This window comes from Bos grunniens, chromosome 6, assembly GCF_055505025.1.
Source record: "Bos grunniens cultivar Pamir isolate PY7600 chromosome 6, Bosgru_T2T1.0, whole genome shotgun sequence".
NCBI classification, from domain to species: Eukaryota; Metazoa; Chordata; class Mammalia; order Artiodactyla; family Bovidae; genus Bos; species Bos grunniens.
The window spans coordinates 46,148,232-46,174,688 of NC_141170.1; the positions used below are offsets into that span (position 1 = coordinate 46,148,232).

General features: G+C 36.4%; 1 protein-coding gene across 10 annotated transcripts in view; it reads left to right on the forward strand.

The window, feature by feature from the left end:
• Positions 1-24,257, forward strand: part of AASDH (aminoadipate-semialdehyde dehydrogenase) — a 28,824-nt gene extending 4,567 nt beyond the window's left edge. For 2 of the 10 annotated variants that reach the window (XR_015165390.1, XM_086405666.1), the window contains exons 4-15: positions 2,344-2,663; positions 5,494-5,686; positions 10,617-10,858; positions 11,198-11,304; positions 11,840-12,012; positions 12,420-12,634; positions 13,246-13,361; positions 14,415-15,207; positions 19,162-19,325; positions 20,515-20,637; positions 21,158-21,289; positions 23,773-24,257. Coding sequence is in view for 7 of the 10 variants with exons in the window: in XM_086405666.1 (XP_086261792.1) it covers positions 12,514-12,634; positions 13,246-13,361; positions 14,415-15,207; positions 19,162-19,325; positions 20,515-20,637; positions 21,158-21,289; positions 23,773-24,186 (1,863 nt within the window). In the remaining 3 variants the exon portion in view is untranslated. The remainder of the gene's footprint in view (positions 1-2,343; positions 2,664-5,493; positions 5,687-10,616; positions 10,859-11,197; positions 11,305-11,839; positions 12,013-12,419; positions 12,635-13,245; positions 13,362-14,414; positions 15,208-19,161; positions 19,326-20,514; positions 20,638-21,157; positions 21,290-23,772) is intronic. The other 8 variants (XM_086405660.1, XM_086405661.1, XR_015165392.1 and 5 more) reach the window with 5 other exon arrangements.
• Positions 24,258-26,457: the final 2,200 nt, after the last annotated feature.

The window sequence follows — 26,457 nt, forward strand, 5'->3', positions numbered from 1 at the left end:
AGGAAGGAGTTGGATACATAACAAACTCCATAAAAAGTACCTTGCTTCCTTTTCCATAATTTTCATGGTGGTGTAAGTGTTCTTCTGTCAGTTAACACAAGAGCAATCAGAGGTATTTATTGAGCATCTATTGTATGCCCAGGATCTCCTAGAGTGGTGGTTCTCAGCTGGCCATGATTTTACATGCCAGGAAACATTCTGGCAGGTCGAGATATTTTTTATCATCATGATGGAAAGGGGATGGTACTGGCTTCTGATGGGTAGAGGTCAGGGATTCTGCTCAAAGTCTGACAGTGTACAACCCCAACAAAGGTTTATCTGGTCCAAAATGTCAGTAATGTTGAGATTGAGAAAGCCTGCACTAGAACAGGGTGTTTGGGAGGATATTATTAGTATCTGAAAGTAACCTAAGACAGGATTCCTGCCTGGCAGTTGCTTTTATAGTTTCAGAGAAAAGATTAGTACTTGCAAGGTCTACATAATATGATATCACCCTAAGCGAAGTATACATAACCTAGTAGAGATAGGACAGTTTTAATGGAGAACAGTGTTTGAGCTTGGTCTTACGAATATGTGGGCCTTAAATTTTTTCTTTTTTTTTTACATTATAGAACATACTACACTCTACCTAATAAACACAAAACAAGTACAGACAGAAAACACTGCTGGCTCCTGAGTTGTGACCTTTTCCTCTCATTTATATTAATTTCTTTATTGTGGAAACTTGTTATACTTCATTAAGCTGCTATTTATCAACCTAAAAAGATATACTTAAAGGAAGCTTCTGTTTTAATCTGTTTCCATCTACCAGACAACTGAGCCAGAAATTCAGCAATCTTAGGCTCACTCCCTTTCCAGAAAGTCACCAAACTCTACTGGTTCTTTGTTCATAGGCCCTTTCCATTCATTTCTGCTGCAACAGACTCTTCAGGCAGATATTCAGTTCAATCGCTCAGTCGTGTCCGACTCTTTACGACCCCATGAACTGCAGCACGCCAGGCCTCCCTGTCCATCACCAATTCCCGGAGTTCACCCAAACTCATGTCCATTGAGTCAGTGATGCCATCCAACCATCTCATCCTCTGTTGTCCCCTTCTCCTCCTGCCCTCAATCTTTCCCAGCATCAGGGTCTTTTCAAATGAGTCAGCTCCTCGCATCAATACTTTGGCCAAAGTATTGGAGTTTCAGCTTTAGCATCAGTCCTTCCAATGAACATCCAGGACTGATCTCCTTTAGGATGGACTGGTTGGATCTCCTTGCAGTCCAAGGGACTCTCAAGAGTCTTCTCCAACACCATAGTTCAAAAGTATCAATTGTTCGGCGCTCACCTTTCTTTACGGTCCAACTCACATCCGTACATGACTACTAGAAAAACCATAACCTTGACTAGACGGACCTTTGTTGGCAAAGTAATGTCTCTGCTTTTCAGTATAATGTCTAGTTTGGTCATAACTTTACTTCCAAGGAGTAAGCATATCTGAATTGTTCTGGAAGTTCATTAAAGGCACTCACTTACAGAATTGCATATCATTCTCTTCTTGACAAGCAAAGTCTAGTCTATGCTATTGCCACTCTCAGTTGGATGCTGTCACAGATTACGATCTGAACTCCTTGGTTTTGAGGATATAGTTATTAAGGCTTAGCAACTCATCTCTGGTCAACAGCACTACTCATCTCCTCTCCCCCGATTTTGCAGCTTATTGGAATGCTTACTGTTCTAACACCAACATTGTCAGGTCAGGCACTGTTTATTGATTGTCTAAATACCCCTTTTCTTTATTTGGAGAATAGCTGTTTATAACACAGACATTACATATGAAGAATCAATCTCTGACCTTCCAGGCAAGTTAAGTTCAGCCTTCTCTGTTTTCATTCACATTTGAAGCATATTTCATTACCACATCACATTGCACTGCAGATGTGTGCTTTTGTGTCTCTATGTTAAAGGTGAGTTTTAAAATAAGGATAGCACTTTACTCTTGGAGATTTCTATTTTTCTTTTTATTCCTGGATAAAGTGCAAGTGCAATTAACCCTTGAACAAACTGGGGATTAGGGGTGCCGAATCCCGTGCAGTGGAAAATCTACCTATAACTTTACAGTTGTAATTCCACATCCCTAGATTCATCTAACTCAGATGGAGTAATACGTATTTACTGGGAAAAACCCACATATAAGTGGACCAATGCAGTTCAAACCCATGTTCAAAGGTCAGTTATACTTAAAAAAAAAAGGCCATGCTAAATCAGTAAATGAATACTCAGTATTCTGTAGAATATTAAACTTAATATTCTATATAATATTAAACTATATAATAATAAACTTTGTCCCCCATTTAATACAGAAATTCAAGTCTTCCTATGAAGCATTATTGAACTATGATATGCTTACAGTAGAACATAATGACCTAGTACTCTTCAGACTTCACTGGAAAAATGTCGAGGTGAGCCTGGTGCTAAATGATAGAAAAGAGAAATATGAAAAAGGAAAGATGACAAAGAGTATGCATTCTGAGAGCAGCAGTGAAGAAAAGTCAGAAGAGCACATGGATATGAGGCAAAAGCACTGCTTGGCCTATGTTCTCCATACGTCAGGCACTACAGGGATACCTAAGATTGTCAGAGTCCCTCATGCATGTATAGTGCCAAACATCCAGCATTTTCGGTAAGTTCTGTTCTTAGAATCCTTCTTCAGAACTTGAAATTTAAAGGAAAAAATGAGTTTTGAACTATCTGTTTTTTATAACTCTTGTTCTTATTTACAGTCCTAAGTAACCTGGGTCTCTTGTTTCAGCTATATCTAAACTTCAGTTCTCTGCAGAGTAGGGCTTTACCCGTTTGATCCAGACCTGGAGCCAAATAGCAAATGATATGTTTGGAAATTTTGCTTCTTAATTATTAATAAGAAGAGAGGAAACATTCCTAGCAGGGGTACTGGCAGAGGTATGGGAGAAAGGAGTTTGGCTTGCTAGAGTGCATTGGGTCTGAGCTGAAGAGCAGGAGACTTATGACCTGAGGGGCAGGAGCCTGATATCCTCTGTTGGAGAAGTTTGAACTTAATCCAAAAGGTAATAAGGAACCATTAAAAAGTTTGCATTTCATTAAGTTTACTCCTGTAGCATTGTGGAGTTGGTTTTACTGTTAGGGCTGGGAGATAAGTAATCTCTGTAAAGTTGAGATTCTCAACTTTTGAAGAAAGAAGAAAATAGAAGGGGAAGGGAACCAGACAGAAGTAGTCTTAGGAAATCGAAGGAGGAAACAGAAGTAGAACTAGAAACCTCATGAGACACATATGTAATTTTATGTCATTGTGAGTTTTATGTAATTAAAAAGTTTTTAGCAACCCCATTTAAAAAGTAAAAAGTGAAATTAATTTTAACAATATTATTCAATATACCCCAAATATTATCATTTTAATATGTAATCAGTATAAAAATTATTAGTGAGGTATTTTACATTCTTTTTTGTACACTAGTTATTTTCAAGTTCTAGAGTGTATTTTACACTTTACACATCTCCATATGGAGCAGCTACATTATTAGTGCTCAGTAGGCACAGGTATCTAGCGGCTGCCATATTCTGTGCACAGATCTAAAAGGAAGGAATGGTTAAATGCTGCAGAGGTGTCTGCTGTAATTGACAGTTCTGGTCTTTAATGAATTTTTGCTTCTAATGCCCAGAGCTGAAGACTGTACAGGCTAGAGATAAGAAAATGAGGGATAAAGATATGGAAACAGCAAAAATAAGGTGTTATTTTCTAGAAACTAGTTTTAATAGAAATGAAAGAATTATGGGAAGGTGTACTTTTTTTTCCTTTGCTTTTAGATGGGAGAGCTGTAGGCTGGACATCAAGAATTGGTGGAGAGGATTGGTTTGGATAATCAAGTAGAAGAAATATGGTAAAGGAGTTAGATACTATGAGATAGGAAGAGATGATATTTAAAGTACTGGGTGGATATACACCTTCTTTAGAAATGGTTAAAATTGGAGCTTATCTACATAACAGTAGGGGAAAGGGAGGGGGAGAAAAGGCTTCTATGGGAAATACAAATAGGTTTCTTTAGGAAAGACAAAAGGAGATAAACTGTGGTAATGTTGACCTGTGCACATGAGAATAGTTTTCATCATCTTCGGGGCCATAAAAGTCCCCTGTAGAGGGTAGGGGGAGGGGGGTGTTTATGGTAGGTTTATTCTTGGTGCGCTTTCTGGGAGTAAAAGTAACCCTGAAGATGGAATTTATAGCAGTCTCATTCCCCAGAGGTTTCTGCTGTCAGTCAGATAAGGAAAGTTCCAAGAAGGCTTCTTTCTGCATCTGTTGAAGCCAAAATGTCTTCAGCTTGAAATAGTTTTTATACCAACTCTGGGGTTCCAAGTGGGTCCCCACAAATACCATATTTTAAGATATTTTGAAGTTAAGGTAATTCCTAATTCTAGATAGAGTGAGTTATTTGTTGCTAATTTTTTTTTTCTTGGCTGTGCCAAGTGACTTATAGGATCTTAGTTCCCCATCCAAGGATTGAACGCAACCACAGCAGTGAAAGCACCGAGTCCTAACCTGGAGTGCCAGAGAATTGCCAGTTTTTTGTCTTTAAATTCAAGCAGTGTCTTCATCTCATCACTGACCATCCATGCTCAGTAATATCCTTACCACATATATTTTGTTCTGCTCTTTGTTGAGATACTGAGAAAAAATGCCAAATAATGAGAAAAGGGAGTCAGGTCTCTATTGATCATCACTGAAGATGTAGTATAGAGTAAGTCAAGGTTCTACCAGAAAAGCAGAACCAGGAGGATTTATCAGGGATCTCTTAAAAGGAGTTTACTTATACTTGTAGAGGCTGGGTATCAAGACTGAAGTCCATTGGGTAGACAATTAGAAAGGGTGATTGTGAATAGACTGAACCCAGTGGGCATGTGCTTGTCTACAGGCAAGTCAGGAAAGAGAATCCAGGGGAAAGGGAGAATAATTGCTGACCCAGCTGCTCTATGGAGTCTCTTTTTCAGAGAAAGCCTAAACACGCTCTCTCTTTTTTTTGGCCGTGCCATGTGGCATGCAGGATCTTAGTTCCCTGATCAGGGATTGAACTCATGCCCTCTGCATTGGGAACACAAAGTCTTAACTACTGGACTTCTGGGGGAGTCCCCTAAACACTCTCTTAAAGGCCTTCCAACTGAGAAAAGCCTGCCAATCCAGGATAACCTCTGTCTTGATTAAAGTCAGATGATTAGGAACCTTAATTATATCTACAAAATCCCTCCAAGTAGTGCCTAAGTGCATAAAATATGTCATAGTAAAGAGTAGATATTGCTTAAAATGGCTTTTAACCCTTATATATATATAAAGAAGAGTTCTAGAATTAATAGCACCATTTTGTTTAAGAGAGAAAAATAAATCGGGCTAATATCTGGAAACTTAATGATCATAAATACTTTTTTAGGATATATGTTTACTAAATGTTAGGCATTTCTCATAATTACATTCTCTCTTGCCTTAGGGTGCTTTTTGAAATCACTCATGAGGATGTTTTGTTTCTGGCTTCACCTCTGACCTTTGATCCTTCTGTGGTGGAAATATTTGTTGCTTTGTCAAGTGGTGCCTCTTTGCTTATTGTGCCAACTTCTGTCAAAATGGTCCCATCAAAATTAGCTGCTGTTCTGTTTTCCCATCACAGAGTGACTATTTTACAGGTACATTTTATGAGCAAATAAAATGTTTTGTCTATCATTGTTCAATATTGTAAGTGTGTTAGAATATATTTTGTATTTCTATAGCTCTTTACAGTGGATTCATGGTAATCTAGTTAGATTATCAAGGGCTGTCACCTGATGATGTCACTTTTTGTTTGAGAATGAAAAAAAATCAGTTCTGTTTATTTAGTAGAAAATTCTCTTACTATGCAATTTGTACATATTATAATAACTAAAGGAACTCGACTTTACTCAGACCTGTTGAGATATGCCTCTCCTTTCTTAAAGTTTTGAATTTATTTTGTATCCCACTAAAAATTGGTTTAAGTAAGTTAAATTATAATTGACTTAGAAATTTAGATTTTCTGGTTTTTACCTCAGTATATTTATATTAACCTAAAAAAACAAATATTTAAAAAATTTTTCATTTTAAAAGATTTTAAAAATATATCTGAAAGTATGTGACTGGTACACTAGCCTTAAGATATTTCATTGTAAGTGGTTAATTAATAGAATTATATGCAGATCATGATAAATAAAAAATTCTAAAAATGAGACTTGAGAGGACATTAAATTTATTCCCCAGAGACAAAATTTGATGCTGACTTTCCTTTTTGGGCAATGTGTTTTTCATCCTATTAAAAAAAGTCATGCACATATATAACTATAGATATAGATACATAAATGAAATCATTATAGCAATGTGGCTTGCTGGGTATCAGTGATATAAATTTTCTCATCTGTTGGTGAATTATTCTGTGAACCTGGGCAAGATTTTAATATAGCTTTTATTTTCCTATAAAATTCAAGGAGCATAAAACATATGATAAATTCCTTACTAGATTTGAGTGGCAGTTACTTAGAGAAAGGAAATTTCCCTTGTATGTCGTCAGTGTGTTGCTGCTGCTGCTGCTGCTAAGTCGCTTCAGTCGTGTCCGACTCTGTGCGACCCCATAGTCGGCAGCCCACCTCTTTAAATCTGATGCCCTTGCTTAATGTTTTAGCACAATCTCAGATAAATTTACTTTAGCATTGGTTTTTAACCTTTTTGGGATCATAGATCCTTCTGAGAAATGGATACATACTTACTAACTCTGTTCCCAAAATACAGCAGTTTCACATATAACTTCATTGTGATTTGATATAACTCACAGTATATACTTACTTGAAATATTATTAGCAGATCACATTTGAGTTTGTAAGGGCTCCTTGTACAGATTTTATTTACTAATAACCTTGTCCAAATCTAAGTGGATACTAAGCAAGGGTCTTAAAAGCTTTCAAAGAGAATATATGCTATTAAAGTTTTAAAAATTTGAAAAAATAGAATATCTTGAATTGTTGGGGAGAAAGGCCCTAAAGTGAAATGGACTAAGTGTTTGAGGAAATTAAGAACCTCTTTATTTCAGGAGTAAGGAGTTTTCTCTTGTGAAGAAAGGCTCAATATTTGGTTTCTCACAAACCTAAAGTATATTTGGGCATTTTTTGCATACTCTGGGTAAAAATGTTACATTATTTAAATTTCATGCCTTTTAAAAGTGAAACGTTATAGTTAGAGCAGAATCTTAGCTTTCTAGCTACCAAATTATCAATATAAGTGTTTTGCATTTTTACATGAATTTCTACTTAGACAATATAGAAGAAACTGTAACATTTTCTAATTGCTTTTTTCCCTTGTCATTTGCTAAGTCCTGTTTTCTTATGCCTATGACGATTGGTTGCAAAGGATATTGAGTTGTATTGTGCCACTAAATTCATAATTTCCATTTATATGAGTATCTGAAAAGTGTTACTGTGCTTTACCTTGCTAAATATTGATAGTTGTGCGTTCATTTATAGAGTTCAAAGTTGACATTATACTTAACACTAGAAATTAGGCCAGAATATTTCAGATTCACCTTATTGAAAATGGAGAACAGAACCATTGGCCATCATTTTTTTTTTATGATTTTATTTATTTTTGGCTGTTCTGAGTCTTCATTGTTGCCAGACTTTTCTCTAGTTGTAGCAAGTGGAGGCTACTCTAGTTGCAGTGCGTGGGCTTCTCATTGCAGTGGCTTCTTTTGTTGCGGAGCATGGGCTGTAGGGTGTGTGGGCTTCTGTAGTTGTAGCACATGGGCTCAGTAGTTGCGGCTCCCAGGCTGCAGAGCACAGGCCCAAGAGTTGTGGCACATGGGCTTGGTTACCTTGCAGCATGTAGGGTATTCCTGGGTCATGGATCAAACCCAGGTCTCCTGCATTGGCAGGCAGATTCTTTAGCACTGAGCCACCAGGGAAGCCCTCAGCCATCATTTTGACAGGAGATTTTCCTTATGATAAGACTCTTGGTGGGAAAGTTAAGAACTTAACAATAAGTACATGCTGGGATGTAGGGTCAACCTACTACTTAAATATTTTGACATGCTGTAACCTTAAATAACCTCCCTGAATTAAAATTCAGGTTGTTCTTTTAGCTTTTATTGAAAGAAGCCATTTAAAAATACTTACATGGAACCTGTGACTATGGCCAAATGAGGAGACTGGCAAATCTTCTCCCCCAAAAAGCAACTATAAAGCTGGAGAAAATTGACAAAAATAGCTATTTCCACACTTGGAAATCAACTATAGACATACAACTATCTGAAAAGTGGTTATGTTTTTAAAAACTGCTGCGTTTTTAAACTGGGAGTCTGTGGCCTGAAGTTTCAGTGGTGAGGAGGGCAAGCACATTGCTGGCTGACACTGAGGCTTCACGCATGCATAAGAGATACAAAAAGGCCCATGGAAAATACAAGCTGGATTAGACTTGAAAATGACTTAATTTTGAATAAAGAAGGCACAGCGCCAAAGAATTGATGCTTTTGAACTGTGATACTGGAGAAGACTCTTGAGGGTCTTTTGGATAGCAAGGAGATCCAACCAGTCAATCCTGATGGAAATCAACTCTGAATACTCATTGAAAGGACCGATGCTGAAGCTGGAAGCTCCAATACTTTGGCCACCTGATGTGAAGAGCCGACTCATTGGAAAAGACCCTGATGCTGGGAAAGATTGAGGGCAAGAGGAGAAGGGGGCAATGGTTGAAGGATGAGATGGTTGGATGGCATCACCGACTCAATGGACTTGAACTTGGGAAAACTCCAGGAGATGGTGAGGGACAGGGAAGCCTGGCTTTCCGCAGTTCACAAAGAGTTGGACACAACTTGGTGGCTGAGTACCAACATCAGTCCATTCCCAGATTCATCTGTATGGACAATCTGTCCAAACATTGGTTGACTTCTGAGCTATATAGACACAAGGTGACCCTAAGGAAGTAAGACTTGAAAATAAGAATATGTATTTTATTATTTATTTTTTGGCTGTACTGCACAGTTTGTGGAATCTTAGTATCTCCCCCAGGGATTGAATCTGGGCCACAGCAGTGAAAGCACCGAGTCCTAACCACAGGACCTCTAGGGAATTCCTGAATATGTATTTTAAAAGTCAACTTAGCAGCAACATTAGTGGCCACGTATCACAAGGGAGACAGAATTCACATTTAGCCTGGCAAGTTACAAACAAATAAGCAAACAAGAAATCCACAACAAAACATTTCATAACAATAAAAATGGTCAGTATATCAAGAAGTACATTGTTATATAAACAAGATGATATTTGCCTAAAATTAGAGGTTCCAAATACATGAAGCAAAAATGGACAGAACTAAAAGGAAAAACAAATTGACTCAATGGTGTGAAATTTTAATACCCTACTTTCAGTAATTAAATGAAAAACTAGACAGAAATCAGTGCACATACAATAAAGAAGACTTGAACCTTCTCAGCCAAATTCCATGTGCAGAGCACTATCCACCAAATTCAGAGTACACATTCTTTTCAAGTAAATTAAACATTTCCTAGGATAGAGTGTATGCTAGGCCATGAAACAAGTCTCAGGAAATATAAAATGTGTTGATGAAAAATTAGTCAATCTAAGAAATAGAGAATTTTATTTGAGCTAGTTTGAGAATTATAGCCCAGGAGACAGTTTTTCAGAAAGATCTGAGGACTGTTCTGCCTGTTAGAAGTCAAAGCACCGTTACATACATTTTTGAAAAGTTATACATTGAAGTGACATATTGGTAGTTTACATAGTCCAGATCTGCATGTATAAGACAAGTCAGTGGGTCATTTCTGTTTTTTATATCCTACCCAGTCTATAGTATTTTGTCATAGCACCCTGAATAGACTGAGACAAAAAAGAATGAACTATTGATACGTATATCATGAATCACAAGGCATTTTCACTCACTACAGAATGAAAGAAGCCAGGTTATAATAATACTTGTTGTATGATTCCATTTTATAAAACTCTAAAAAATGTCAACTGACTATAAGTGACAAAAAAATAGATCAGCAGTTGGCTGGAGGAGGGGTCCAGCTGGAGGGTAGAATTATAATGGTACATAGGTAATTTTAGGGCTGAAGGATATTTTCATTATCTGGATTGTGGTGATGGTTTCACCAACAATATATCTCAAAATTTGTACACTTTAAACATGTATAGTTTATATGTCAGTATTATCTTAATAAAGTTCTTTTTTAAAGTCTTTACTCATTGTGCTGCTTAAGCACATTTTAAAAACACTTAATACACTTTTTCTACATAGAAATAATGAAAGAGGAAATGTAAATTGATTTTATAGATTTTGTTGTTTTTATCTTTAAACCTTTTTGTCTATAAATTGCATAATGAAACAATACTGTGCTTAAGTTTTTTACTAAAGCAAATTTATATCAACATTAAAAAGGTAATGCTGCTTCAGTAGGTTTCCAAATGCAATTTGCCATTTAGTAAACACAGCCTTGATTTCCATGTGAGCTCCCAATGTTAAACTTTGAACTAATTACTACAATTTTTTTTTTTAAGAAGTGAAGGGGAAAAAAGTAGTTTATTTTTGATGTATTTACAGGCAACGCCAACATTGCTTAGAAGATTTGGATCTCAGCTCATCAAGTCAACTGTTTTATCTGCCAGTACCTCTCTTCGCATATTGGCCCTTGGTGGTGAAGCATTTCCATCATTAACTGTTCTCAAAAGCTGGAGAGGAGTGGGCAATAAAACACAAATATTTAATATTTATGGCATCACAGAGGTATCAAGTTGGGCGACTTTCTACAGGATTCCAGAGAAGATTCTTAACTCTACTTTGAAGTACGGGTTTCTGTTACTACGAAGAGTAGAGAGAGGGTATTTTTCCAGTGTCTTAACACAAATAGTGTTTTTGATAGGCACTGGAGTCATTATTTTAGAAACACTATTTTATCTAGAATTCTATGCTGGGAATTCAGAAAACTGATACTACAGATTCTGCTAAAGCTTTTTGTAACTAAACAGATAACTTTTCCACCTAACCTTTTCCACTGGGCAGTCTTTGAATTATAACAGAAACTTTTTTTTCTTCATTTGGAACAATGTGATTTAAATATATTGGTGAATATTTTATTCAAGAGAAAATTTTAAAACTTGGTTTGGGTTGTTGTGTTTTCATAGATGTGAATTGCCTGTACAACTGGGATTCCCACTGCTTGGAACAGTAGTTGAAGTCAGAGATACTAACGGTTTCACAATTCAAGAAGGCAATGGCCAAGTATTTTTAGGTTGTTCTACATTTGTTGATTGGGAATGATTTTTTTTTTCCAAGGAAAAAAGTCTGTGTTTTTATTCTTTCCTCAGTTTTTCTTAAGTCTAGTACTCTTTTTCAGTGATGGTAATTTTTAGTCTCATCATCACAGTCAATGAAACATTTAATAAGTCACATGATTATTTTAGATAACTGTGTCTAATACTCTAAGGGAAGATAGAAAAGCAATTTGGGAACTGTAACTTGGTTGGTTGTATTTCTGTTTATAGCCTGAATTTTATTTAATTAGAATATTTAAATTTTTAAAATTATTTTTAAAATGTTCTTAATCACATATATATTTTTAGAAATAAATTTTATCACTGTGCTTATTTTACTAGGTTGTTACTGTATATAATTTTATCAGATAACGTTTAAAAGTGAGTCCCCAATTTTATATATATATATTAAAACTTTTAAACTTAGTAATGGAGCTTTTGAAAATGTTCTGATTTCATGGTTTTAATTTTCCCTAAATATTTTTATTACATTGGTGTTTATATCTTGTGAAGGTGGCAGAAATAGAGTATGTTTTCTCGATGGCGAAGTGACGGTACCACTTGGCACAATGAGAGCCACAGGAGACTTTGTGACTATAAAAGATGGAGAGATATTTTTCTTGGGACGAAAGGACAGTCAGATCAAACGTCATGGCAAACGTCTTAACATAGAACTTGTACAACAGGTAAACTGTTCAAATATTAAATATCTATTAACATACATAGGTATTAGAGGCAGCCATAACTAATTTGCTTTGCCAGGGTTCTCTATCAGTATTATTTAGACTTAAGACTTTTGTATTAATGATGAATTACAATAGAAGACATGGATAATTCATTGTGTACTTTACTCTCAGGTTGAAGAGAGTGGTCTTTTTTTTTTAAATAAGTGACAAAATGGATTTTTATAACTGTGAAAGTAAATTTATTTTGCTCTGGGAGCTATCGTTTTTGGAAAACATTAAGAACCCTGTGTGCTGGTAATAGTGATGGTAGGAAATATTTTTTTTTTTAATCTCTAGGGAATTCCAGAATTTGATTTGTTGATTTCAGAGCATTTAGGAAGTTTATTTTTAAATGTCTTCATTGGCAGATTTGGATAATCTCTCTCATAGATTGCTGAAGGTCTTCAACAAGTGGAGTCTTGTGCAGTTACATGGTATAACCAGGAAAAATTGATTTTGTTCATGGTGACTAAAAAAGATTTAGTAAAGGATCACATCTTTGAAGAACTGCAGAAACATCTTCCAAGTCATGCCATCCCAGATGAGCTTGTGTTAATTAATTCTCTGCCATTTACATCTCATGGTAAAATAATTTGAAGCTGCTTTGTTTCAGTGCCAAATGATTGTAATTGTGTTCATAACTAGTTTAAAGACCACTTAAATCCTTATCGTTATAAGTAATACTAATATATATTGTGGTAGACCCTTTGTTAAATACTTTGTAAAAGTAATTCATTTTATCTCAGAAAATCCTGTGAGTAATTGGTATTATTCCCATTTACTGATGTGAAAAATAAGGCTTAAGAGGTTAAGTAATTTTCCCAAAATCACATTGCTAGAGTTGAAATTCTATTGAGAACTGTTTGACTTCAAAACAGGTACTCTTAATCACCAAATTCTTTTACTTTCCCAGTTTCATCTTTAATATTTATTTCAAAATGTGGTAATTGCTTAGTAAATAGTACTATTTCTTTAACTCTTTAAATGAGATGAACATTAGCCCCTCCTTTCTTCTTATCTGATGCTTACTACATTCTGGATAGCATGGGCTGCTTTCTTTATTATTGATCATCTATGACAAACTATTCTATAGGATTTCTAACCTTAACAATGAAAAATGTGTCTATTGTGACTAATGAAGATATGAAGGGTTCAAGCTGAAATTTAAAAGTTGTTTTTTTCTTTTATATTAAGGCAAAATTGATGTTTCTGAGTTAAATAAGATATATTTAAACTACAGAGACTTGAAGTCTGAGTGTAAGCTCAGTGGAAAAGAGGAGCTTTGGGAAAAATTACACCATTTGTGGAAGGTACAACTTTTAAGATACAAATTTGTTGTTATAAAGAAGTCATTGTATATCTTCGGGGAATGTAGCATCCTAATAAGTCTGATAAAATTTTCTAAGAATGTTAACTGCTGTCCAGATGTTAAGTAGCATAGCTTTGTTTATTCAATCTGTATTAAAAGTTAGATTCTGTAATGCAAGATTAGATTAAGCTCCCCGTATAGAGATTTATTAGAAGTGAGGTAGTAGTCATGAAAGGCACAAGTAGACAAAACTTGTCTTGCTGTACAAGTTTTCCCTAAGCAAGGCAGTTGAGTACAGTTACACTTGTCAGAGTAGGAAAAATAGCCCACTCTTGCTGTACCACAGCCTGTGGTATAAAGGCTTTAACATCATTATTCCAGAAGTTTCAATGATGTGTATATTTCTGCTTAAGGGAATTTATATTATTTATATATATATAAATATATATACACACACATATAAATATATAGACACACACACATATATATATAAAACAATCAAAAACTTTTTTTGAAATATATATATTTACCTTTGATTTATAGGTCAGTGTAATTTTTCTTAAAATACAGTTTTCTTAAAGAAGGATGTGTTTGTATAGTCTTATCTGAAAAATAGAGGGTATCTAAATAAAAGTATTATCCACTTCATTTTTAGATTCGTGGAAAATAGTTCTGATATATATATATATATATATATATATATATATATGTGTGTGAAGTTAATGAAAATAACTATCCCTATATTTAGAAATATCAGATGTTATTATCTTGTGGGTTTTATAATTAGTAAATCAGATGTTTTTATAATTTCATTTCTTATTGTATGGGCAGGAAAACTGCTCTAAAGGGAAGTATAATTTGCAGTCCTAGGGTAGGCTTGTCACACTGTTGGTAGGATGATGAGGGTCTCCTTTACTATATAGAAAATCATGTTAAAATTTATTTTGTGTGTTTTGTGTTCATCTCATTAATGTTAGTACTGTCACTTATATTCGTGTAAATGCTGATTTTAGGCCTCGAACATCAATGTATTTCTCCCTTCTCCAATCTGTAGTCTATTCTGAGTCTCTCAGAAGATGCTTTGAAGATTCCTGATGAGTCACTCTTCTTAAATAGTGGTGGAGATTCCTTGAAATCCATACGGCTCCTCAATGAGATTGAAAACCTTGTCGGCACATCAGTACCTGGGCTTCTGGAAATTATTCTCAGCAGTTCTATTTTAGGGATTTATAATCACATCCTTCAAACAGTGTTTTCAGATAAAGATCTGACACTTAGCAAGAATCATGCCATGAAAAGAAAATTCAACGTTACTCAAGAGGAAACCAGTGGAAAATCTTTACGTCAGGAAAGTGTCATGCCTTTAAATTGTGACAAGGAGATCAGTGCTTTTATTGCACTGAGCAGAGGGAATCAGATTTTGTCTTTGAATACTGATAGGTATTTAACTAAGTTGGGACATTGCCCTTCAACCTATTCTTCTGATTTAAATTCACAGACTGACATTCAAAATAGAGAAAGCCTAAATACTCCACCTCTTATTGGGAAGTCAGAAGATCCATCCTGTGTTGTAGAAGTTTCTGAAGAGGAAACACCTGTGATTAGGGCTGAGAAAATGGAGTTTCGTGTGAGGTGGAGGTCAGACACAGGCAAATGTGTGGATGCTTCACCTCTGGTTGTAATACCAGCTATTGATAAGTCATCTGCAACTGTGTACATTGGCTCCCATTCTCATAGAATGATAGCAGTTGATCTTTACTCTGGAAAGGTGAAATGGGAACAGATTTTAGGAGATCGCATTGAATCCTCAGCATGTGTATCTAAGTGTGGAAACTTTATTGTAGTGGGTAAGTTTCTGAATTTGAGGTTTATAGAGTTAAATGGAATTACCATATGAAAATATCAGTAGAACCAAGTTAAATTTAAAAAAACCTGTGTTTAGTGGGTTTGGTTTCTGTCAAAGAATAATAATTACATGCTGATTCACAGTGTGGGCCTTGGGTCAGAGTTTCTGGGTCTGAACCTAGCTCTAAGGCTATTACCCGCTCCGTGACCTTCAACAAGTTGTGGAACTCCCTAGAACTTCAGTTTTCTCCTGAGTATATGGGCATAATAAATAAAACATGGTGCTGCATCACAAATTATTCCCAAACTTAATGGTTTAGAGCAATAAACATTTATTATTTCACAGTTTGTGTGGATCAGGAATTTAGGAGGAGCTTAGTTGAAAGTTCTGGCTCAGGGTTTCTCCTGTGGCTGCAACCATGTGAAAGCTTGACTTGAGCTGGCGAAATCTGCTTCCAAGATGGCTTACAGTGCAACTAACACAAGACCAGTTCTTTGCTGAGTTTTGACAGGAAGCTTCATTTTCTTGCCCCATGGGCTTCTCTCTGAGTGACCCAAGAGAGTGAGTGAGGAAAAATGCAGTACTTTTAGTGTCTAAAGTTGTAAATCATAATTTGTGCTTTATTGTGTTATTAGAAGCACATCATTTAAGTCAGGCCCACACTCAAAGGGAGGGGAATTGGCTCCCCCTCTTGAAAGGAAGAGTATCAAAGAATATGTGGGTATATTTTAAAACTACCACAGTGATCATAGAGCTTCTGAGAGGATTAAATGTGATAATTGCTTGTGAATCCTTTAGTACATACCTGGTGGCTCAGACAGTAAAGAATCTGCCTGTAATGCAAGGGACCTGGGTTCAATCCCTGGGTTGGAAAGAACTCCTGGAAAGGGAAATGCTGACCCACTCCAGTATTGCCTGGAGAATTCCATGGACAGAGGAGCCTGGCGGGCTACAGTCCATGTGATTGCAAAAAGACTGAGCAACTAACACTTTCTTTTTCAGGGACAGACTGAGTGCTCATTGAGTATTAGCTATTACCTGCTACTCCGTTTCCCTAAGGTGCAGGTGACTTACTTTACAAAGATACGGGGGTTCAAATATAATGTCTCTTTAACTATCACTTTCTTTTTACCCCTCCCCCAAACTACATTAAGTTTTACTTTAGTGCTCATGGAATCTGTTTACCAAAGCTTTTCAGTCTAAATACTTAGGAATATATCTCCCTACTAAAGTTATCCTGGCTAGGATCTACTTGAATCCAAGTTTGATCCTTTCCTATTGAAAACCTATATTTTGAGAATTTTGCTACAGGAAACTTTCAGTTATATATATGAATATGAGTAATCCCTAGTCCATGAAAGTCAGCTCATTGAGGTTATTGTTTGCATTCCAAGTGTCTACCCAAAACTTGTGGCACATGGTGGTCACTTAGTCCTTTTTTTTTTTTTTTTAAATTTCCAGGTTTATTGAGATGTAATTGACATATGACATTTTATTAGTTTAAGGTATACAGTATAATGATTTGATGTATATGTATATTGCAAAATGATTACCACAATAAGTCTAGTTAGCCTGCATCACCTGACACAGTTACTGTTTTCTTTTCCTGGGATGAGAACTTTAAAGATTCACTCTCAGCAATTTTCAAATATCCAATTCAGTGTTGGTAACTATCACTTAGTACCTTATTTTTTTATTAATGTATGGTTTATACACAGTGGTATACAGTTCTGTATTTTGACAGATACATACTATCATGTAACCACTACCACAATTAAGAGTCCGTTGCTCCAAAAAATTTGTGTTTCACTTTATAGTCATTCCTCCTCCTATCCCTACCACCAGCCACTGATGTGCTTTTTGTCCCTGCTTGCAGGATCTTAGTTCTCTGACCAGGGATCAAACCCATGCCCCCTACAATGGAAGCCCGAAGTCTTAATCACTGGACCATGAGGGAAGTCCCTTAACAGTGTCTTTTGAAGAGAAGTTCTTAATTTCAATGAAGTCTACTTTATAATTTCTTTTATGGATCCTGTTTTTGATGTCATATCCAGGAGATCTTTGCCTAACCTAAGGTCACAAAACATTTTCTTCTGGAGCCAAACCCAAAGAATGTTCTCATTAACCAGCTATTCCTGGTGTGAAAGTGAAAGTTAAGTCGCTCATTCGTGTCCAACCCTTAGCAACCCCATGGACTGCAGCCTTCCAGGCTCCTCCGTCCATGGGGTTTTCCAGGCAGGAGTACTAGAGTGGGGTGCCATTCCTGGTGTACTCCACTATATAGGACATTTCTCTTCATCTTTACTAAGTAGGCTGTCCTTTCCCTTCTGAGCAGTAACTGCCAGAAGAAAGTATAGCAGATACTCTTGAAATTGAGCTTCAAGTGGGCAGTAGTGGTTATAATCATAGGTGGAACCACCCAGAGTGTCGGGCCAATGCCTAGATTTCACTTCCCCTGACTTACATGCACTCCAGAAACTTGAGTGATCTTTACTTTGTAGATTTTGACCACTCCCACTTCCAGTTGGAGGGTTTTTTTGGCCACAGCAAGTCAGAGACTCCTGCTCTGTCTTCTCATCCAAGCAGCAGTTTGGAAAAATCAGTCTACTATAGTTGTCAAGACAACAGGCTCTGGAGCTTGACTTCTTGAATTCAAATCCTTGCTCTGCCACTTACTACCTGAGTAGTTTTGCCCATAACTCTCCTATAACTTAACTCTCTGTACTTTAATTTTGTCCTCTATAAAATGTGCATATAGTCACACTTCACTGTGAGGATTACATGAGTTAATAGGAATAAAATTCTAACAGTAGTACCCTCCATAAGATTAAAGGTCAGTAAACATTTGTTGTTAAGTTCCTGAGTGGTGTTCGATTCTTTGTGACCCCCATGGACTGTAGCACGCCAGGCTTCCCTGTCCTTCACTTATCACTTGGAGTTTGCTCGGATTCACATCCATGGAGTTGGTGATGCCATCTAACCATTTCATCCTCTGCTATCCTTTTCTCCTTTTGCCTTGAATCTTTCCCAGCATCAGGGTCTTTTCCAGTGAGTTGGGTCTTCACATTAAGCGGCTAGAGTATTGGAGCTTCAGCTTGAGCATCAGTCCTTCCAGTGAATATTCATATTGTTAATATTAGCATTTCTTTTTAAGATTTATTTATTTATTTGGCTGCACTGAGTCTTCATTGCTGCGCACAAGCTTTCTCTAGTTGCAGTGAGCGGGGCCTACTCTTAATTATGGTGTGCAGGCTTCTCATTGCAGTGGCTTCGCTTGTGGAGCACTGGCTCTTGGGCATATGGTCTTCTGTAGTTGCAGTTCCCAGGCTCTAGAGCACAGGCTCAGTAGTTGTGTCGCATGGGCTTAGCTACTCTGTGGTATTGAGATCCTCCCCAACCCGGTATGGAACCTGTGTCCGCTGCATTGGCAAGCAGATTCTTAGCCACTAGACCACCAGAGAAGCCCAGCATTTCTTCTTTTTTTTTGGCTAGACTGCCAGGGAAGTCCCAATATTAGCATTTATTGAACACTTTTTATGTACTGGGCATTTATCCTAATTATCACAATAACCCTGGATGTAGTTGTATCCACATTCAGCAGAAGAAGAATCTGAGGCCCAGCAATGCTAGATGATTTGCCCAAAGGATGGCCATGACAAGATCTGAATCCAGGTCTGGCACAGCCTCTTTCTGCTGCGGCATGCTCATGTTCATTGTTTTCTTGGTAGTAAAGCACTTCTCAGTACCTTGAAAATGTAAGGTGTACTTACTGAAAAGGTTTTTTTACATAAGTGGTTACTGTTCATTTCTGTTTTGCTGAAATGTAAATCTGAGCCAAACATAGAGCCTAAATACACATGAAGAGCATCAAATATATGTTGTCATGATTTAAGCCAAATAATTATTTTCCAGTGACATATCTAAATCTCATCTTTAATATTTTGTTTGCTAACAGGCTGTTATAATGGGTTAGTTTATGTTCTGAAAAGTAATAGTGGAGAAAAATACTGGATGTTTAGTACTGAGGATGCTGTCAAAAGCTCAGCAACCATGGATCCAACCACAGGACTTCTTTACATTGGATCTCATGACCAGCATGCATACGCTTTGGATATATATGTAAGAATTCAGTTTGTCAGCTTTACACCATAAGCATAAATGGAAGAGCATGAAATTATGAGGTGGTGGTGACTAGGGGAGCAGGTATTAACGATTTTCCAAGTTTGTGATCTGGGAAGATTAAGGGATTAATTAACAGCCTTAATCTCTTAAGATATTTTTAACTTCCTTACCAAATTTTCACAAATTTGCTGCTCAGAGTTTTGAAATATAAAGAACTTAGAATTTACTATTGACAATAGAAAGAATCACAAAAATATCAATATTTTATATAAGAACCCAATTACATAAAATTTTAAAATTTAAGAATTATAAAGTTAAAAAGTTGGGGAAAATTTTTGAAACAAATATGACATAGTTAAAGCTCATAAGTATAAATTAAATTAAGAGTAAATATAAATCTATAAGAAAAATATAAAGGTCCAGATAGAAAAATATTCAACAAAGGATATAAATGGACAGGACCCTTAAGAAGAAATGGCTAGTAAATGTATATAAATTTATATAATGTTTAAGAATCAAAGGAATGAAAATTTAAAACTTTAAAGGTAGAGAAGCAAATGTTATTAGCTTAGAGGGTAACATTAAATGCTGATGAGAGTTGTGGGAAGTAAGCTTTTGAGGAAGACAGTTTGACAATTTGAATAGGTAACAATTTCATATCCTTTGACTCAGTAAAATTCTAGGAATCTGTCGTGGCAAAATAATCAGAAACGTGGATAAATGTAAGCACCAGAATATCTTATTTTCAAGTTATTTGTACTACCAAGAAATTAGTTACAAATAGGGTAGAGAGAGAGTATTTTATGTTCATATGGGATATGATCCAATAATATTTAACAAGTTTTACAGAATAAGTGAGCTAAATTATATACAAAGTGTATGATATTCAGAATGATCTCAGGTATATTAAACTGTATGTATGTGTGTGTGCCAAAAAGATCACAAGGCAAAAATGCTAAAATGTTAGTAATCTCTGGGTATTGCCTTTTGCCTTCTTTTTATACTAACTTGATCCTCCGCAGTAAATATGTATTACTTTTATACTAAAAATATAAAATTATATTAACGAGGTAGACACACGTAACTTTAAAAGGGACAGGATATATTGATTTTGTGAATCACCCTCAGAAACCAATTAATTTGCTTTCTTTTTTGCTCTTTTAAAATTTTACTTTCTTGTTTACAGAAGAAGAAGTGTGTTTGGAAGTTGAAATGTGGAGGAACTGTTTTTTCTTCTCCTTGTTTGAGCCTGATTCCATCTCACTTGTATTTTGCTACACTGGGAGGACTTTTACTGGCTATAAATCCTGTAGGCATAAAATAATATTTACTGATTTTATTACCTATTTTTCTTTAATATTTTTTACTTTGCTTAGAATTCTGAAAATTCGAAGTAGATCTCAACTAGATACAGTCCACACAGTACTGGGTCAGAATTCACTAAAATGATTGACGTGAAGTCTAGAGTGATGAGAAAAATCTAAGTTCTGTGTTATGTCCTTTATCAGTTTTTTAAATTGGCAGAATGTTCTCAGTTCTATCAAGAAATCTGTGTCCATTCTAAGGATAGAGTTTATGTGCTAGTTATTTCTTTCCTGGTTTTATTGCAGGTTTTTATCTCAGTTCTCATAAATAGCACTCATTAATTTTTGTATATGTACAGTAGCTTCATTTATAATCAAGCTATAATATATAAGCTTCACTTATAGTCAGCATGCTACTGTAGCATTTTCTGATGTTACCTCTGGGAGGTTTATGAATTTGTTTTATAAAAGTAATTGATGAGTAGAATGATTTAAATGCTATGAATTACGTTTTGCCCATGCCAGGCCACTGGGGACAGACTTTGGAAACATTCCTGTGGAAAGCCACTCTTTTCTTCTCCACGGTGTTGCCTACAGTATGTTTTTATTGGCTGTGTAGATGGAAATTTACTCTGCTTTACTCACTTTGGAGAACAGGTAAAAAATGTCTAGTTCTGTTTTACTTATCTTTGTCAAAAGCATAATAGTTGGTGACGACTAAAGTAAAGTTTTATACAACATTTTTTGACCCATCGTGTTGAAAGCTAGTTGTGTTTTAATTGTTAGCCCGTGGATTTTCAAATTTTTGAATGATGCTCTAATAGATTTAAAAGATTCTATCCATTGTTTTAATTTTGCCATCCTCTTTGTCCAATGTAAAAAATGTTACCATTTTTTAGCCAACTTAATTATAACCTCTATTCAGGTTGTGAAAATTGAAATAAACCCCTGCTTTTTCTATGAAAACCAAAATCTTCTACAGAACCCAATTTACTTTGTATGGAGGTTCCGTCTTCAACTTCGTGATCAGGGTATAGTGATCAGGGGAGCAGGGTAGGCCCCTGATCTTTCGTTAGGATAATAATCTCTACTTCTTCACCCACAAGTGACTATGGCACAACGTCTGTGTTTTTGATTTGAGGATTATTCTATGGACTTGAGTGTGCTAGCTCCGGCATAGGTTAGCCCATTGATGGCTATGGTTGCGTCTGGGTGCATTTTATTCTGCTTTCGCCCCTTATACACTAGCAGTTTCTTTTGTTCTGTGTGACAGTTATTTTGTGATGAAATCTTTTTTTTTTTAAGTCTTTTTTTTTAAGCTTTTGGTTGTGTTGGATCTTCCTTTCTGTGTGCAGGCTTTCCCTAGTTGTGGTGAGCAGGACTGTTGTTTGTTGCAGTGCGTGAGCTTCTCATTGTTAGTGGCTTCTCTTCTTCAGGAGCAGACTCTAGGACGCTCAGGCTTCAGTAGTTGCAGCTCAGGGGCTCAATAGTTGTGATTTGAGGGCTTTAGAGAACAGCCTCAGCAGTTGTGGCGCATGGACTTGAGTTGCCTGCAACACGTGGAATATTCCCAGGTCAGGGATCCAAGTCCATGTCGCCTGCATTGACAGGCAGAGTCTCATCCACTGTACCACCAGCGAAGTCCTGTGATGAAATCTTTTATTAAGTTCACTTTATATTTTTTATTTAGAAAGTAATTTGTAAGAACTGCCTTATGATCCAGCAATCCCACTGCTGGGCATACACTCTGAGGAAACCAGAATTGAAAGAAACACGTGTACCCCAATGTTCATCGCAGCACTGTTCATAATAGCCAGGACATGGAAGCAACCTAGATGTCCATCAGCAGCTGAATGGATAAGAAAGCTGTGGAACATATACACAATGGAGTATTACTCAGCCATTAAAAAGAATACATTTGAATCAGTTCTAATGAGGTGGATGAAACTGGAGCCTATTATACAGAGTGAAGTAAGCCAGAAAGAAAAACACCAATACAGTATAGTAACGCATATATATGGAATTTAGAAAGATGGTAACAATAACCCTGTGTACGAGACAGCAAAAGAGACACTGATGTATAGAACAGTCTTATGGACTCTGTGGGAGAGGGAGAGGGTGGGAAGATTTTGGAGAATGGCATTGAAACATGTATAATATTATGTATGAAACGAGTCACCAGTCCAGGTTCGATGCACGATACTGGATGCTTGGGGCTGGTGCACTGGGATGACCCAGAGGGATGGTATGGGGAGGGAGGAGGGTTCAGGATGGGGAACACATGTATACCTGGGGCGGATTCATTTCAATATTTGGCAAAACTAATACAATATTGTAAAGTTTAAAAATAAAATAAAATTTAAAAAATAATAATTTGTATATATTCTCACCTTTGGATTTCTAAATAGTTAGAAGAGGCAAAGGTTCTTACTCCTTTTTTTTTTCTTCTCTGAATAAGCCAGAGAAAGATTAAAGTAATTTTGTCCAAGTCAGGAAGAAAATTGAGATTATACACCATGTATCATGAATATACCCACTTTTTTATTTTGCTGCTACTATGGATTTGTGAACATTACCTTAGACTTATGCCTCTTCTTCCTGTGAGTTTTAAAATATTGGCTGACAGGGTAATCTATAGTAGCTTTGAAGTAAGCAAATAGTATATATCTACAGTGTAGACACACAACTCATAGCTCTTTGTTTAAAGCTTTAGTTCAACTTATTGCACATAAACTTTTCTTTTCAGCTTACTTACCTCCTTTTTCCTACATCAGGAGACTAGAGTAAGATACAGTTTTTAATAAGATACACTGGAAACTCAGTGCAGTTTTATCTTAGAAATCATTGTCTCTGAACATATTAATAATAACTTTTGGATGAGGTTTGAAATGAATTTATATTCTGCATAGTGGTGATTTATGTAATAAGGGCACTGGTGTTTCTTATGTTCGATTTTACCACTGGGACAGAGGTCTAATCTGAGGGTGCTACTTTTCAGAGAAAGCTATTATTTTCTCTATGTATATTTACCATTCAGTAGCCTACATCTCTCACATTTTATTAAGAATTTCATAAAGCTTTAATCTACAGAATTGTTGAAATGAGATGAATGAATTGTTTTTGCCTTTATCACCCTTCAGGTTTGGCAATTCTCTACCAATGAACCAATCTTTTCATCCCCATGTACCTCAGCATCAGAGCAAGAAATATTTTTTGGTTCTCATGACTGCTTTATCTACTGTTGTAGTATGAAAGGTCACCTCCAGTGGAAATTTGAAACTACTTCAAGAGTGTATTCAACGCCTTTTGTTTTCCGTAACCACAACCATAACAGTGAAATGTTACTGGCAGCGGCATCTACTGATGGGAAACTGTGGATCTTGGAATCTAAGAGTGGACAGTTGCAAAGTGTGTATGAACTTCCTGGAGAAGTTTTCTCTTCTCCTGTGGTCTGGGAATCAATGCTTATTATTGGATGTAGAAATAATTATGTTTATTGTCTGGATTTATTGGGTGACAAAGGTAATGAAGTGCAGTCCTTACAATATACATGAGATATTTGAAAATATTTTATATTACTGAGCTTGTGGATAGTCATATTAAAGATTATATTTTGTTTAAGAAACTTGTCTATTACACTTTATTGGAAAACAACCATACTTTACTTCCTATAGGAGCAACAGATGCTTTTACAAGGAATTAGAATGAAACACATCCTAATGCCTGTTATAATTATTAATTAAAGGAATATCGATGTTCTTCTAATTTCTATAGATGTCCTACTTTGGTTTTTTTTATAAAAGACCTCTGGGAAAAAAGATCAAAATATACTTGGTGGGTTAAAAACTTAGTCTGTGATGTAATTAACATCAACACCATTCACTCGTTTTTACTGAGAATCATAACGAAATGTTGTCAAAGATAGGATCTATTTATCAAATTAGTTTCCTTAATTTAACATTTTTAAATGAACAAAGTACCAATGTAGAATAATATATATACTCTGTATTGTTTCAAGTTGATATACCTTCTTTTCTCAATTTTTGATACATGAACATTGACTAATATTTTTTACACCTATATTTTTCAGTTTATTAGATTTTACTGCTCATGGGAAATAGATGGGGAAATAGTGGAAACAGTGTCAGACTTTATTTTTGGGGCTCCAAAATCACTGCAGATGGTGACTGCAGCCATGAAATTAAAAGACGCTTACTCCTTGGAAGGAAAGTTATGACCAACCTAGATAGCATATTCAAAAGCAGAGACATTACTTTGCCAACAAAGGTTCGTCTAGTCAAGGCTATGGTTTTTCCTGTGGTCATGTATGGATGTGAGAGTTGGACTGTGAAGAAAGCTGAGCACCGAAGAATTGATGCTTTTGAACTGTGGTGTTGGAGAAGACTCTTGAGAGTCCCTTGGACTGCAAGGAGATCCAACCAGTCCATCCTAAAGGAGATCAGCCCTGGGTGTTGTTTGGAAGGAATGATGCTAAAGCTGAAACTCCAGTACTTTGGCCACCTCACGCGAGAAGTTGACTCATTGGAAAAGACTCTGATGCTGGGAGGGATTGGGGGCAGGAGGAGAAGGAGACGACAGAGGATGAGATGGCTGGATGGCATCACCGACTTGATGGATGTGAGTTTGAGTGAACTCCGGGAGTTGGTGATGGACAGGGAGGCCTGGCGTGCTGTGATTCATGGGGTCGCAAAGAGTCTGACACGACTGAGTGACTGAACTGAACTGAACTGAAGTTGCCCCCAGTAAACTGTACCTTCTCTGGAAGCCATGCCCTCTGTGCTTCCCCCTTCTCTTAGGCCTGGGCTAGGCCTGTGATTTGCTGTAACCTAGAGAATGCAGTGATGGTGATATTATGCCACTTTCTGAGCCTAAATTTTAAGAAGTTGTGGTAGCTTCTGCTTTTATAGGCATGGGAGCCCTGAGCAGCCACATCAGTCTGGCTGTCTACTGGAGAAGACATGTAACGAGGGAGCCATGAGCTAAGACTACACTGAGAAGAACCAAGGAAGCCAGTGAACAGTGACAGTCAATGATATGGCCCCCAGCATTCCAGCCAACTCCAGCGATACACTGTGTTGCTGACCTTTCCCCTAATTCTGCAGACAACTGTAGTATCATTTGATTTGTTCATTCATTCACCAGTAGAATCTCAAATATCAAACACGCCAGAGTTCTTGGTGGCAAGCAATAGAAGGTAAATTTGGGATATTTTAAACAGAAAGTGTTTATTTTTATTGAAGTATAATTGATATACAATATTATGTATTTTTTATTGAAGTATAATTGATGTATAATATTATATAAGTATTATATAGAAATTCACAGTTTTTAAATGTTATATGCCTTTAAAACATTGTATTCCCTGTGTTAGACAATATATCCTTGTAGCTTATTTATTCTATACACAATAGTTTGTACCTCTTAATCCCTTACCACTCTTTTGCCCTTCCTCCCTTCCCTCTCCCTGCTGGTAACCACTAGTTTGTTCTCTATATTTGTGAGTCTGATTCTTTTATGTTAGACTTACTAGCTTGTTCTATTTTTTTAGATTCCATGTAAAAGTGATATCATACAAAATATTTATCTTTCTCTGACTCATTTCATTTAGCATAATAACCCTCCAAATCTATCCATGTTTTGCAAATGGCAGAATTTTGTTCTTTTTATGGCTGAGTAGTATTCCATTGTCGGAGAAGGCAATGGCACCCCACTCCAGTACTCTTGCCTGGAAAATCCCATGGATGTAGGAGCCTGGTGGGCTACAGTCCATGGGATCGCTAAGAGTCAGGCACAACTGAGCGACT